Source organism: Rhea pennata, chromosome 18 (genome assembly GCF_028389875.1).
Source record: "Rhea pennata isolate bPtePen1 chromosome 18, bPtePen1.pri, whole genome shotgun sequence".
Lineage (NCBI taxonomy): Eukaryota > Metazoa > Chordata > Aves > Rheiformes > Rheidae > Rhea > Rhea pennata.
In genome coordinates, this window is record NC_084680.1 from 12,993,364 (window position 1) to 13,007,533 (window position 14,170).

Sequence of the window (14,170 nt, forward strand, 5' to 3'; positions counted from 1 at the left end):
GCGGCCTGTGCCAGGGCGCGTGCTTCAGTGCTTCTGCGTGTCGGGGTAGCCCAAGAAGCCGCCGCAGGAGCGGGATGAGCCGGCCGGGGCGGACGTTGGCCGCGGCAGTGCCTTCCTGCGCTGGGCATGGCCGCAGGGACGCGTCCCTGCAGGGACCGGGGCTTCTCCTGCTGCAGGCGCCTCTCCGTACTCTTCCCTTCGGCGCCCGTGTGAGGCGGGGGCCGCGGGGCGAGGAGGCTCGTGCCGCTCTTGCACGCGTGCGGAGGCAGGCAGCGGAGCTGCAGCACGGCGGGTGCCGACTGCCGCTACGCAGAGGAATTTGGAGTATTTATTGCTGTTCCTTACTCTACGGCATCTGAGTGCACCTAAAACCTGGCGATAAAACAAACAGCGCTGCCCCGGAGCCGGCTATAAACACGGTCCAGAGCTTCCCCGGGGCGGCGCTGCGGCTCAGCCCCGCGGAGCTGCCGGCCCGGCGGCGGGAGGGCTCGGCGGGCGCCCTCGGGCCGGGCTCCGGCCCCTCCTCGCGCAGCTGCCCCCAGGGCCCGTCGGGGGCAAGGAGCAGATGCGGGGCGGGTCACAAGGGTGCAGCAAAGCCAGGGCGAAGCCGGTTTGTAGAGGGGGAGAGGGACAACGAGCAGTTCTCCTTAGCTGATCTTGCCACGGCAGGATGGGGAGACAAAAGCCCAGCTGCAGCCCCGGCACCGCGGCCCCCGCCGTGCGCGCTGCCGTTGATCACCCGGCAGAGGGGAGCCCGGGCGCTCGTGGCACTTACTGCGCTGGTCCTGCTGGCGCACGAGGGCGGCTCTGGGCTGCTCCCGCTTTCCCTTACGCTTTATAAACCCTGCTCCTGCCTCGCTCCCAGCCTGGGGGCAGAGAGAGGGGCAGGGACTTCCTCCACCCTGGCCCAGGAGCCTCTGGGTTGCATCAAGCCTGGAGCCCCCAGGCTGATAAGGAGCCGCAGCTGCTGGAGGGTGGGAGGTTGCTGCGGCGGCTGTGTAACCCCGGGGGGAGCCGGGGCCCTGGTGCTGGACGCTGTGGTGACGCCGGCCGCCGCGGCCACCGGCACGGCCAGCTCGCGCGCGCTAGCGAACGCCGTGCGGCAGCGCCCCGCGGCCGCGGGGGTCCCGGCGGGGCCGGGGAGGGCTCAGCCGCAGCCGCGCTCGCGAGCGGGGCCCGAGGCGGGGAGCCGACCCGCGGCGAGCTGCCGCCCCGGGGCTCCGCCGGCTTGTTCCGCGCTGCCAAAGCCGCGTGGCTGCAGGCGGCGGGGTGGAAGCGGGGAGCGGGGCGGGCGCCCGCTTCCCGCAGCGCCTCCCGGCCCGCTGCGCCCGCGGAGGCAAAAGGAAGGAGAAACTCCGAGGAATCTGGACGCTCTCGACATAGTTAAGAAACAGCATTGCTCTTCAAAATAGATGTGATTGCGCTCCTTCTGAGTCATCGAGCAGAGCACCGCGATTGCTTTGTGCCAGCGATGCGCCTGGGCGCTGATTGTGTGCTTCCCGGATCCGTATAAAACACAACCGGGATGGCATGTCAGAGTTTACAGCTCGCATGCATTTTCAACAGTGAGCTTTGCAAAATGTATCAATGTAATCTCTGCCTCCTATATTCCGTGTTGATTAGACACGATTTCTGGCTGGATTTTCAGAAAGCTCAAGTGCTTTTTTAATCACTACAGAAGCTCATTATTGCTTTCCAGTGACTCTTATGTCCTTCACTTCTCCTTTCAGATTAGAGTCTATAGTCAGATGAATATTGGATGATTTCATTACATACAAATGCAATCAACAGTTTTGCATAAATTTCTCCTCTTTTCTTGAGTTTCAATTGACCTCAGCACCCGTGGAGGCAGGCGCAATACACATGTAAATGAGCTGGCGTTGCCGCAAAGACACGGATGCGGAGAAACAAGATAAACTGTCAGATAATATTCAGGATTTTGAGAGATCAAAAAATACTTCCTTGTTTCAGCCAATCCATAAAAATGGCACCTTCAGCTGCCGGGGAATTTGCTTTTGTTTTGTTCGGTTTCTGGCTGCGGACACAGATCGGGAAGGGGCCTGGCAGCGCCGCGTGCCGAGGGCTGAACCGCGGAGGCTGCTGCGGCTCGGCCCTGCGCGGGGACGCCCGGGCCCGCGGCCGGCGGTGCTGGGCCCCGCGCACGGGGCGCTGGGCCCCGCAGCCCGGCGCCTCTTCCCGAAGGCTGCTGCCTTCAGCGCGCGGCTCAGGCGGGGCACGGGGGAACAACACCTCTAAAATGTATTTAAACTAACACTCCGTGCTAACAATCAGGGCTAATTTAACCAAACTATAATTAAACATAAAGGACCTCTTGGCAGGGAAGTCAGGGAAAACTGTCAGCAGTTCCTTTGGCCGTGGAGCCCTTACCTTTGGGAGAGCAATTTTGGTGCTCACGCGAGCAATCCAGCACTCCCACACTCGCGCCTGGGGTCCAGCGAGGAAAGAAACTCTTGGGTTTCTTTTGATACTTTTATGTGCTAATCTTCTTAACAGATTTTTAATTAAAGGGAACAGAGCACTTTGCAGTCCTGAACTCCATCGGTGTAATTGCCTCGTGGATTAGTCCCATTAAGCGCACAAATTGCCTGTCTCCAGGCCTGGCAGCCCCACCAGGGAGCTCCCCTCGCTGGACACGCCGAGCGGCCCCATTCCGAAGCAATTTTGATAAAATAAACTCTCTAATCAGGTAAATAATTCCATCAGGGAAATTGCTGCCTCGCCGCAGCCCCCGGCGACGGCGGGGACCTGGCTCGAGCCTCCGGTCGCGGCTCCCAGCCCGCGCGGGGCAGCCCGCGGCGCCCCCGAGGAGCGGAGCTGCCCGCCGGGATCGGGGCCCGGCCGCCGTGGGGGCTGCGGGGGCCGCGGCGCGTTCGTGGCTGCTCTGCGATCCCGGCCGGCGGCGGCGACGCGGGGCGGCCGGCGGGGACCCGCCGACGGGCAGCAGCCACCCCGCCGGGCTGCCGCCCCCCACCCCGGGGAGCCCGCCCGGGCCGCGGCCCTGGGGAGCCGGCGCGGAGGATGATGAATACGGCTGCTGAAAGCGCTTTCCTGCCGCCCGCTCGCGGGGGCTCGGGTTACCCCTTCCCAGACTTCCTGCCCAGCCCGGGCTTCGCGCTGCTTCTTCGCAGCCCTCCAAACGCCCTCTGCCCTCCCGCCGCCCCCTCCTCGGCCCCGGCGCCGCCGAAGCGCCTTCCCGAGGCTCTCGTGCCCCTCGCGGCGCTGTGCCGGAGCGGGGCGCCCCGACGTGCTGCTGAAGCCGCCGCTCGCCAGCGTGTTTAACCCCGGCCCCCGGTGCGATCGGGTCGTGCCCGCGCCCGGCGCGGGACATTTCGACGCCCCCCCCGTCCCCGTCCCCGTCCCCAGTGCCGGAGCCACTGGCGCCCGCCCGGGCTGCCGCCGTTGGAGCCCGGTTTGCGGCGGGATCGGCCCGCCCGGGCCCCGCGCCGGCTTTCCCTGCCGGTGCCGGGGGCTGGCGCGGAGCTGGCCGCGGCGGCGCTGGGCCTTTCCGGGAACGCCACGTCCCAGGGGGCTGGGGTCTCTGTGGGGTCTCCGTGGGGTCTCCGTGGGGTGCAGCGGGGCTGTTTTGTGGGGGAGCTTTTTGCTTTTTTTTTTTTTTTTTTTTTTTTTTTTTTTTTTTTTTTTGCTTTTCTTTGTGGCCACCAGGCACTTTTTGGGTCCCTCACCCCCCACATCCCCCCCCCCCGCTCATGGAGCCGGCTCCGAGCCCAGGCAGCGGCCGGCCAGGAAGGCCACGGGGCCCCCAGCTCGGCCCCCGGAGCCGGCCGGCATCGGCGGTGTTCTGCTGCCTCCCGACGGGAGGATGCGACCCGGCAGCGTTCACCGCGGCGCCGGCTTTGCCCGCGGCCCCGGAGCCGGACGCGGCGCCGTGGGCAGGGGAAGGACCCCAAGAGCACGGAGAAAATGGGGGGAACCGCGGTGGCGAGGGGCCCCGGAGGATCGCTCGGGCGCCCGCCCCGGCCCTGGCCCCAGCCCCGGCCAGCGCTGCCCCCCTCCGCTGGCACGGGACAAACCGCTCCGCGTCCCAGCCGGGCCTGCTGGGCCGCGATACCCGGGGCGGCCGGGGGGCAGGAAGCGCCGCGGGCCCCGGCTCCGCTCGGCCAGGCGCCTGCGTGCAGATAGCGCCTGCAAGGACGGTGGGGCGGGGGGGGGGCAGCGGCTTTTGGGCCCGGCGGGCTCTGGGGGCTCCGCGCCCCTCACCTGACCCCCGCCTGGCCGGGCCGGCGGCCCCGCAGCTTCGGGCCTCGCTCCACACTGCCGAACCCCCCCGGGAGCCCTTCAGCGCGGGACCCCCCCAGGCCCACGGCCCTGGTCCTCCTCCTCCTCCTCCTCGGTCCTCGCCGAAGGCCACCAGGCTCGCGGTGCTCCCAGGTCGGGGCCGGGCAGGGTGCGGCGCGGCCAGGCCGGACACGTCCGCCGGCGGTTTTACCGACAGGTCGCCTCCGTGTCCCGGTTCTCGAGCCGGCACGAGCCCCGGCCTCCCCCGCGGCGCTCGGGCATCCCCGCAGGGGCCTGCGGGCGAGGGGATGGGCACGGGCCTCCTGGGGGACACGGGGACCAGGGCACGGGGAGCTCGGAGGGGTGCGGGACCACGGGAGGGGTGTGGAGAGCCTGGGAGACACGGCTCGCAGGATGGACAGAGGGACGCGGGGCGGGCTTAGAGGGCCGGGGTGGAGATGCGGGGGACACGGGGGCTGGGAGGCACGTAGGAGTGGTCGGGATGGGCACGGGGGTCCCGGGGGGACGTGGGGCGCAGAAAGGACGCAGGGATGTGCAGACGGCTGGGGGATCGTGGGGCCCACGGGTGTAGGAGGGACCTGGGGGTGGCCAGGAGGGTCGTGAGGGACACGGGGCGCAGGAAGGACCTGGGGGTGGCCAGGAGCATCCTGGGGGCACGGCAGGGACACGGGGCCGGGGGTGGCCAGGGCACACACGGGGGATGTGGGGCTGGTGGGGGACCCCGAGGACGCGGGGCCGTAGGGTGCGTGGGGGCCGCGGGGGACGGGGCAGGGCCGCGCGGGGCGGAGGCAGCGCGGGGCGGGGCGGGGCGGGGCGGAGCAGCGCGGGGCGGAGCGGGGCCGGGCCGGGCCGGGCCGGGCCGGGCCGGGGCCGCAGCTCTGCCTCTCGCCATGGGCGGTGGGTGCCGGGCTGGGGCGCTGCGCCCGGCCGCGCTGCGCCCGTCGGGGCCGCGGCTGCAGCTGCGGCTGCTGCTGGCCCAGGCGATGCTGCTCTGCGCCGCCGGGAGCGCCGGCACCGGTACGCGCCGTCGGGCCGGCCCGGAGGGGCGAGGGCGAAGGGCGCCGGCAAGGGGGGGGGGCCGCGACGGGCGGGGGGAGCGGCACCGGAGGGGGTCCGGCAGGCTGGGGGGTCCGGTGCCGGCGGGGTCCGGCCCCCGGGGGCGTAGCAGAAGCGGCTCCGAGGGGATCGGGGCGGTGTCGGGCCCGACTCGGCTCCCCGGCAGCTCCCTCCGCGGCAGCGGGGCGAAGCCTGCGGGCCGGGGCCGGGGCCGGGGCCGGGGCAGGAGCCGGGGCTGGAGCCGGAGCCGGGGCTGGAGCCGGGGCAGGAGCCGGGCTCTGCGCACCGGGACAGAAAGTCTCCGGCACAAGGAGCAACAGGTTTCAGCCTGTCGTGCTTGGCCAGAGAGCAAAAACTCCCCCTAAAAAAAGCCAACAAACAATCAACAACAACAAAAACCCCTCCACCTTCCCTTCCCTTTCTGCCTCCCGCAGCGGCCTCCCGGGGCCCTGCACGTCCCCGGTCACGGCAGCTGGAGCTGGGCGCCCGCCAAGGCCGCGGCTGCCGGGCTGGAGCCGTACGCGCACGTAGCTGAGCCTCCCCCCGCTCAAATCCTCCTGCCCCCGGCGAGCCGCGGCCCCGGGCAGCCCTCGTGCAAGGGTCCCCGCGGGTCCTTAGCACGACATTGACTCAAGTCGTTCCTCGGCGCAGTAGTTTTCCACCCTCCTACCCGCGAAACGTCGCGGCGCTCAGATCCCGGGACTTCCACAACTCCCCACTTGCAAGTACTTTTCCCAGCAGAACCAGAGCGAGGATTTATTTTACGTGTCGATTAATGCTCCGCGAAGCTGGGGAACTCGCTGCTGCGGGGCGTAGCGGAGTCGTGGAAAACCGCAGGATGCTCTAGCTGGGGTCGGTGCCCAAGGGGGAGGCTGCTCCGTGCTCAGGGCAAGGCGAGGGGTGTCCCACGGAGGAATTTCTGGGAAGGGCTCGGCGCTGGTGGACAGCGGCACGGGGAGAGGCGCTCGCCCGGGCGGGCCGCGGCCCCAGCCAGCGGGATGCTGCTGCGAGCCCGTGGTCTCCTGCCCGCCTGCCCTTTGTGGTCCCAGCGCGTCCACGCGGCTCCTGGAAGGAGGGGACCGCGGGGCCCCCAGCCGAGCCCCTCGGGGCCTCCTGCGAAACACGGGGGGTGGAGGGGGGACGAGGAGCCGCATGTGCCGCACAGCTGCGGCGCTGGCAGGCCGCAGGCAGCCGCTCGGTCACGTGCGCCGCCAGCAGCGCGCGGGTCCGAGGGGACCGGCACGGAGCAGGCAAGCAAGCGCCGGAGCCTTCGGCCGAGGGCGGACAGGATCGGCCCCGGCGGCGCCCAGTTCCTGCGCGGGGCGGGGAGGGGGCTCGTGCCAGGCCTTCGGGGAGAGCCCGGCCCTGCGGCTCTCCGCTCTGCCCGAAAGGTTACGGCAGAGCGGAGCCTGCGGCACCAAGAGCAGCCCGGAGGCGCCGGTACGACGCGGCTCCGCTCGCAGACACCTCCCTGTTGCGGGGAAAAAAAAAAAAAAAAAAAAAAAAAAAAAGGAAGCAGCAGTGCGAAGCAGAAGCATCTGCGATCAACAGCAAGCTGCTCCTTGGCCCCGGTCGGGAAGTGCAGGGGAGCCGGGACGCCTGGAAAGACCTGGGGGGAGGCCGAGGGTGCGGAGGCAAAGCTGGGAGCGGGGCCGAGCGCGCGGGCAGCGGGCCCCGTTTCTCTGCTTGTCCCTTGGCCTTGGGTTTTTCTGGGTCCCAGGAAAGGTTTTGAGCAAACGGCAGCGCTGGGAGCTGGGGGGGGGGGGCGGAGAGGAGAGTCCCGAATGCGAGGCTCTGGGGGAGAAAACCCCCCTCTTTTCCTTCTGCGAGGAGCCGGGCCGGCAGCGGCTCCAGGCGCCCAGGCAAGCCTTATCTGGCAAGTGCAGCCTGGCGATGTGCAAGTGGGGAGGAAGCAGCCGGCCCCGGGAAGGGGCACGGGGCGCCGAAGCCGCCGCAGCCGGCGGCAGCAGAGCCGCTTGCCAAAGCAAACTTTCGCTCCGGCGATTGCCGCTGTTCTTAATTTCGATGCTGTATTTAGAGCGGTTTCTCCCGATCCTGGAGCCGCAGGTGGTTGCGGAGCGACGCCGGGGAGCCAAAGCGGCTGCTGCGGGCGCGCGGCTCGGCCGGGAGCTGCCGGCCCGGGGCGGCGGGCGCTGAGCGCGCTGCCTCCGCCCCGCAGTGAATCCCTGCTGCTCCTACCCGTGCCAGCACCGCGGCGTGTGCGTGAGGGTCGGCCTGGACGGCTACGAGTGCGACTGCACGCGCACCGGCTACTCGGGCGCCCACTGCACCGCACGTGAGTGCCCGGGGCGGGCGCCGCGCGAGCCGCCGCCGCCGCCGCCGCCGGGGTGACGCCGCGCGCCGTCTCCCCGCAGCCGAGCTCTGGACCCGGCTCCGCGCCCTGCTGAAGCCGAGCCCGGGCGTCTTCCACTTCGTCCTGACCCACTTCAAGTGGCTCTGGGACGTCATCAACGCCACCTTCGTCCGGGACACGCTCATGCGGCTGGTGCTGACAGGTGAGCGGGGCGCGGGCGGACGGGGCCGCGGCCACCGGACCTGCCGCTCAGCGCGGCCGCCCGCCCCGCAGCGCGCGCCGAGCTCGTCCCCAGCCCGCCCACCTTCAACTCGGCCTACGGCTACGTCAGCTGGGAGGCCTACGCCAACGTCAGCTACTACACGCGGGTGCTGCCGCCCGTGCCCGACGGCTGCCCCACGCCCATGGGCACCAAAGGTAGGCGCTGGGCGGGAGCGGGCGGCCGCGGGGCTGCCGGCGCCCGCCCACCCCGTCCCCGTCCCCGTCCCCGTCCGTGTCCCCGTCCCCATCCTCATGCCCATCCCCATCCTCGTCCCCATCCCCGTCCCCGTCCCCATCCTCGTCCCCGTCCCCGTCCCCGTCCGCGTCCCCGTCCCCATCCTCATGCCCGTCCCCATCCCCGTCCCCATCCCCGTCCCCGTCCCCGTCCCATCATCCCCATCCTCGTCCCCGTCCCCATCCCCATCGTCCCCATCCTTGTCCCCATCCCCGTCCCCATCCTTGTCCCCATCCCCGTCCCCATCCCCGTCCTCATCCTCGCAGGCCGGGAGCAGCTCCCCGACGCTCGGCTCCTGGCGGAGAGGTTCCTGCTGCGGCGGCGGTTCGAAGCCGATCCCCAGGGCACCAACCTGCTGTTCGCCTTCTTCGCCCAGCACTTCACCCACCAGTTCTTCAAGACCTACGGGAAGATGGGCCGCGGCTTCACCAAGGCGCTGGGGCATGGGGTGAGGGCGCGACGCCCGGCCGGGCTGCGGACCCGCGGCGCCGGATGCGTGCAGCCCGGGTGCCGGGGGCGCGAGCGGCCCCGCGGCAGCGGGGCGACGCCGGGCTGCTTCTCTAGGTGGACCTCGGGCACCTGTATGGGGACAACCTGCAGCGCCAGCACCAGCTGCGACTCTTCAGGGACGGGAAGCTCAAGTTCCAGGTACCCGCAGGCCCTGCGCGTGCCGAAGGGCCGCCTCTGGCCCGCGGCTGGTTTTGTTTGAAGCCCACATCTCTGGAAGCTTTGGGAGACGCCGGCGCTCAGGACCGCGTGCCCAGCGCTGCCGGCCCGCTTGGCTGCTCGCTGGCTGGCGGCGCCTCTTCGGCAGGTCCGCGGGGCACATCCCGCTGCCCCGCGCCGGCCTTCCGGGGAGAGCGGAGACCCTGGGCTCCGCGGGCACCCGGCGCGCGGGGGCTCGTGGTGCAGCCCTCGCTTGGCACCGCCACGCAGGCTCGTCCCCGCGCTGCCGAGCGTTGGTCAGACGAGAGCGTTTGGGTCTAGGTGCTGTGCCAGCAGCGTCACGTGGTGGGGGCTGCAAGAGGGGGGTGTTTTTCCCCCCGTCAGTGCCGCGCCGGAGAGCAGCAGCGCCGCGCGTGCAGAGGTAGGTCCTGGCCGGGCAGGCTTTTGTCCCCTCGTCCCCTTTGTGCCATCCCGCTCTCGTCTCCCCAAGGTGGTGGACGGCGAGGTGTACCCCCCGACGGTTGTTGATGCCCCCGTTCACATGGTCTACCCGCCCGCCATGCCGAAGGAGCAGCAGATGGCCATGGGGCAGGAGGTGTTCGGGCTCCTGCCGGGGCTCTGCCTCTACGCCACGCTCTGGCTCCGCGAGCACAACCGCGTCTGCGACATCCTGAAGCAGGAGCATCCGACGTGGAGCGACGAGCAGCTCTTCCAGACGGCTCGCCTCATCCTCATCGGTGAGGACCCGCGCTGCGGCCGGGCGTCCCACCTTGCTGGGCAGGCTCCCAAGGACGGGCGTGTGCGCAGGTCTCCGGTTCGAGGGTGGTGGCCAGTCTCGCTTTCATTGTGAAGGAGTTCCTCTGGCGGCCTCCTGGAGATCGTATCTCAGCCTGGCACAATGTCCTGCTGTTCTGCCTATCGCTTATTTTAACTTCAGCTTGTTTCCCAGAACTCCGCCGTGCGAAGCAGTCTTATCTGGCATCCCTTTGGCCTTGTTGTGGCATTATCGTGACACTCCTGCTGTTTAGCATGGCTTTTCCTAAGTGGCACCGGTTACGTGTCCTCAAAAACTGTTGCGTACAGGATTTGACCTCGAGGGGCGGGCTGACATTAGCTCATCGGAGGAGCTGCCTCCCTGATTTGTTGTGACACTGTTAGCAGGGGCAGCACAGAGACGCTGTCCAAGCTGTGGGTAGCTCACAGCAAATCTGATCCTTCATTAATGCAGGTCACTTGTCAGAACATATGCAAATTTTTAAACAAAAAAAAATGGCTCTGGCCAATCCAAAAGTTTAACTCATAATTTTGAATTATTTCATTATAATGATCTACTATAAAGCTACTATAATCTCGTGAAATGCCATTTTCAACCACAATCCAGAAATGATCCATGTCACCGTGCTGGAAACTGCTCATTTTTAATCTCTAAGAAGCGTATCAAGGTCAGCTTTCTCACGAGCGATTTTGGTTTTGGCAAACCAACCTTTCGACTGGTGAAAAAATAGTTCATGTAAAAAGTTCCCAGCCAGCTCAGCAAGCCAACGCTCGGCACGCTCCCGGGTGGTACGGGGCGCCGAGGCGCCGTGGGGCTCCTCGGGGGCCCTGGGGAGCCTCGCTCTGCGCACAGCAGCGGGCGGGCAGCGGCCCGAGGGCCCTTCTCCTGCTGCTGCCGGCTGACGTCTGCTTCTCTTGCCCCCTGCCTAGGGGAGACCATTAAGATAGTCGTTGAAGAGTACGTGCAGCACCTCAGCGGGTACTTCCTGAGCCTCAAGTTCGACCCCGAGCTGCTCTTCGGGGTGCAGTTCCAGTACCGCAATCGCATCGCTGTGGAGTTCAACCAGCTCTACCACTGGCACGGGCTGATGCCGGACTCGTTCGTCATCCAGGGGGAAGAGTACAGCTACGAGCAGTTCCTCTACAACACCTCCATGCTCACGGACTATGGCGTGGAGGCCTTGGTGGAGTCCTTCTCCAAGCAGACTGCAGGCAGGGTAAGGTCTCGCTCTCTCCTCCGGGCTGGCCTGGCCTGTTGCCCTCGGTGGTGGGTGCGGTGGGACGCTGAGGATCGCGGGTGGCTGGCGGCGACGCCGTGAGCGCCCAGGTTGCTCCGCTGCCCGGCGGGGGGTGGCAAGCTCTGGGGCCTGCGGGGCAAGCGGCGGAGCGTTGGGTTCCTCTTCTCCCCCCGGGCAAAGCTCTGCTCCCAGGCATCGCCCGCGATCCACGCTCCTCCCAGCGGCGCCTTGTCTGGGGACGCTCAGCCCGTCACCGAGCGCCGCGTTCAGACACCGGCCTGGCGGCTCCCAGCGCCGCGCCGCCTCCCCGTGAGCACCGTAGTCAGGCTGGGCCTTGCGACGCGACGTAGGCGCTCCGGTGGATTCGGGAGCCGGCGGGCGCGGGCGGACCGGAGCGCGTCACGGGCCGGGCCGGGCCGGGCCGGGCCGGCAGCCCGCGCGGGGAAGCGCCGCGCCCGGCGCCGATCTTTGCTGCCATCGCATGGAGGCTTTTTTCCGTGCGCCTACGCTGACGTTCCCGTTCTTGGCACCGTCCCGCGATTCCTCCTCCTCGCGCTGCCCGTGGTGACCACGCGCGCCGCTCTGCGCGCTCTCGCCCTGCAGGTCAGCGGAGGGCAAACCATCAACGCCAACGTCTTGAAAGTGGCGGTGGGGGTTATCGAGGAGTCCCGGCAGCTGAGGCTGCAGCCCTTCAACGAGTACCGCAAGAGGTTTGGCATGAAGCCCTACGCGTCCTTTCAGGAGCTAACAGGTAGGACGGCACGGCTGCTGCCGGCACGCTCTGCCGCCACCGGCCTGAGCTTGGCTTCGTGGCCACCGAGCTGCTGCTTCCCTCCATGCAAGCACTCACCCTGCACCGAGCGCCCGGGGAGGCCGCACGCTGCCCCGGTGCGTGGGTACGGGAGCTGCCGCGGCCCCGTTACCTCGAGCAAGGCCAGCCCTTGCTGCAGGCTGGTCCCCTTATAACGCGCTCTGATGTTCACTTGATGCAGGAGAGGAAGAGAAGGCAGCAGAGCTGGAAGAGCTCTATGGAGACATTGATGCCCTGGAGTTTTATGTGGGCTTGCTGCTTGAGAAACCCCAGCCCAACTCAATTTTTGGGGAAAGCATGGTGGAGATTGGAGCTCCGTTTTCCCTGAAGGGGCTTCTCGGAAACCCCATCTGCTCCCCCGAGTACTGGAAACCCAGCACATTTGGCGGAGCAACGGGCTTTGAGATAGTTAAGACAGCGTCGCTCAAGAAACTTGTGTGCCTCAATGCGAAGAAGTGCCCATACGTGTCTTTTCGTGTGCCGGACTCCGTGGAACCAGGAGCAACTAGGAGACACCAAGGCGGTGGACCATCTACGGAGCTCTAGCGCCACGACAGCCCTGCACAGGTAGAGCCCATCCTCCCCCAGGGCCCAGGGTGGGACGAACGCTCAGCCTGGCCCTGGATGTCCTGTTCACTCTTGCAGAGAGCGGTGGGGAAGGAGAGACACCTGCAACTCCCTCTACCAAACACCAGCAGGACAGAAGATCGCACAGCTCTGGGCTTTCTCCACAACATTGCTGGAGCACTGGGAGGGAAAAGCTGGTTCTAGTTCTGGGAAAAGCCAAAGTGCCTTAAAAATTATAGCTACCATGACCCGTCCCTCAGTAGACGGGCTTCTGCTAGCAAATACCTCGCGCTATGCAGCTTTGGGGCTGTTCGGAGGACTCCCAGGTTCCTGGGGCGCTCTGAATCCCCTACTCCGTCCCCCTGCCACCGCCACCGCTCTTAGCGCATGAAGAGCCCGGAAGCGCGCTTGCCGCGCACCCAAACTGCGGGCGCTTTCCCCACGTCGGACACGGCGGAGCAGAGAGCAGGCGGAGCGCTCCCGGCTCACCAGCCTCCTCCTCCTCCTCCTCCTCGTCCTCCTCTCGCGCGGCCGGCGAGCGCGTGCCAGCGCGCACAGAGGCGGCGAGCGGGCGGCCGAGGCGAGCGCTGGCCGAGCTGCAGGAAGGAGCCCGCGCCGCCGCGTTGCTCCTCGGCCCATCCCAGGCCGTCTCGCCGCCCCCCGGCCGGCTCAGCCGCGCGGGTTTCAAACGCTCCCGTTTGCACGGCCGCGGAGAAGCGGCGTCCCCATCGCACCGGGGGGGGGAAAGCATCCGAAACTGGGCCAGAACAAGGACGTAAGCAACGTATCCGCGGCAGCAGACCGGCGGGGAGACTCGCAGCGGCACCTCCCAGACGGCCGCTCTCGGGACCGGGGTCCGGCGTCTGGAGCTCTCCCCGAGCGCTGCCCGGCCCCCGAGCAGCTCTGGCTCCCAACGGGCTGCTCCAACCTCTGCGCAAACGCGAACAGCGGCCTCTGCCCTCCGTCCCACGGTCCTTGGCCTCCGCTGCAGCCGTAGCCCCTTGGGTCGCGTCCCCGAGGCGCCGCGGGCCGATGCAAGCGCCTTGATCCTGTGCCAACACGATGTGATCGCTGGCAGCCGGTGCCACTGGCCTCGGTCCCAAGAAGGTCACAGCTCACCTCCAGGAAAACGGGCATTTAAAACAGTGATTTTTGCTTAAGCTGCTCTCGTTTCATCCAGCAAGTTTTCAGGCTTTCACTCGCCAGAGCCAGGCCCCATGACCGGGCAGCGCAGCCAGAAGGAAGCAGAAGCTGGTGGAGAACAAGTCGTCGGTGAAAGCCAGCGACCGCAGCCGGGATACGGCGCAGCGCAGGGGCAGCCGGCGCGGGCCGCGCTCGCCGGCGCTGCAGACGGTCAGAAATGAATCCACTGCTGAAGAAGCAAAGGGGGCGACCCCCGGCGAGGAGCGCCGCCGAAGGGGGTCTGCGAGCCCCGGCCCCCTTGGCCGGCTCCGCTGCCTCGCCGCCAGCCTCCCTCCGGCCACCCCCGTTTGTATCCTAACGCTGCAGATGCTGAAAACACAGTGCTCATGTGCAACGTTGTGTATTTCTATCACATAAAATCTATCCGTACATGAATTTCTCTTCCTGGGAAGGTGTTTTCGAGGGGCAAGTGCTGTCTCCCTCCTTGCCCCGTCCGAAATGGGGCCGTTCCCCACCCCCCACCCCCGGGTGCCGCCTGAGTTTGGGCTTCCCTGTAGCTGGGATGGAGGCAGAGGGGCTCTGGCTCCCGCGGAGGCACGGGGAGGAGATCCTCTGCCTCCTGCTTGCCTGGTTCTGCCTCGCCTGGTGGTGCCACCACCGCTGGCCGTGCAGCGGTGCGCGGAGGGTTGCGGCGCCCGCGGTCCCCTCCGCTCGCTGCTTGGGGTCTGTCCGGCTCCGGCGAGGGGTGAAAACATCCATGGTCCTTCCCCACCCCGAGGCTCCTGCCCCTCACCCCCAACGCCTTGCTTTTCCCCTGGGGGAGCCGG

The 14,170-nt window shown here is 67.8% G+C and overlaps 1 protein-coding gene across 1 annotated transcript; it reads left to right on the forward strand.

The window, feature by feature from the left end:
* Positions 1-5,168: 5,168 nt before the first annotated feature.
* PTGS1 (prostaglandin-endoperoxide synthase 1) lies at positions 5,169-13,778 on the forward strand. Its single transcript, XM_062590738.1, has 11 exons — positions 5,169-5,295; positions 7,514-7,630; positions 7,710-7,850; positions 7,922-8,065; positions 8,411-8,592; positions 8,709-8,792; positions 9,301-9,547; positions 10,515-10,801; positions 11,426-11,573; positions 11,815-12,200; positions 12,279-13,778. The coding sequence occupies exons 1-10, from the start codon at positions 5,169-5,171 to the stop codon at positions 12,177-12,179; spliced, it is 1,842 nt and encodes a 613-aa protein (XP_062446722.1). The 3' UTR covers positions 12,180-12,200; positions 12,279-13,778.
* The last annotated feature ends 392 nt before the right edge of the window (positions 13,779-14,170 follow it).

Excerpts from the sequence above, each read along its gene's own strand:
- PTGS1 (XM_062590738.1), top strand. The coding sequence starts at position 5,169 with ATGGGCGGTGGGTGCCGGGCTGGGGCGCTGCGCCCGGCCGCGCTGCGC. Across the intron at positions 7,631-7,709 it reads GGGCGCCCACTGCACCGCAC|CCGAGCTCTGGACCCGGCTC; the intron begins GTGAGTGCCCGG and ends GTCTCCCCGCAG. Across the intron at positions 11,574-11,814 it reads GTCCTTTCAGGAGCTAACAG|GAGAGGAAGAGAAGGCAGCA; the intron begins GTAGGACGGCAC and ends CACTTGATGCAG.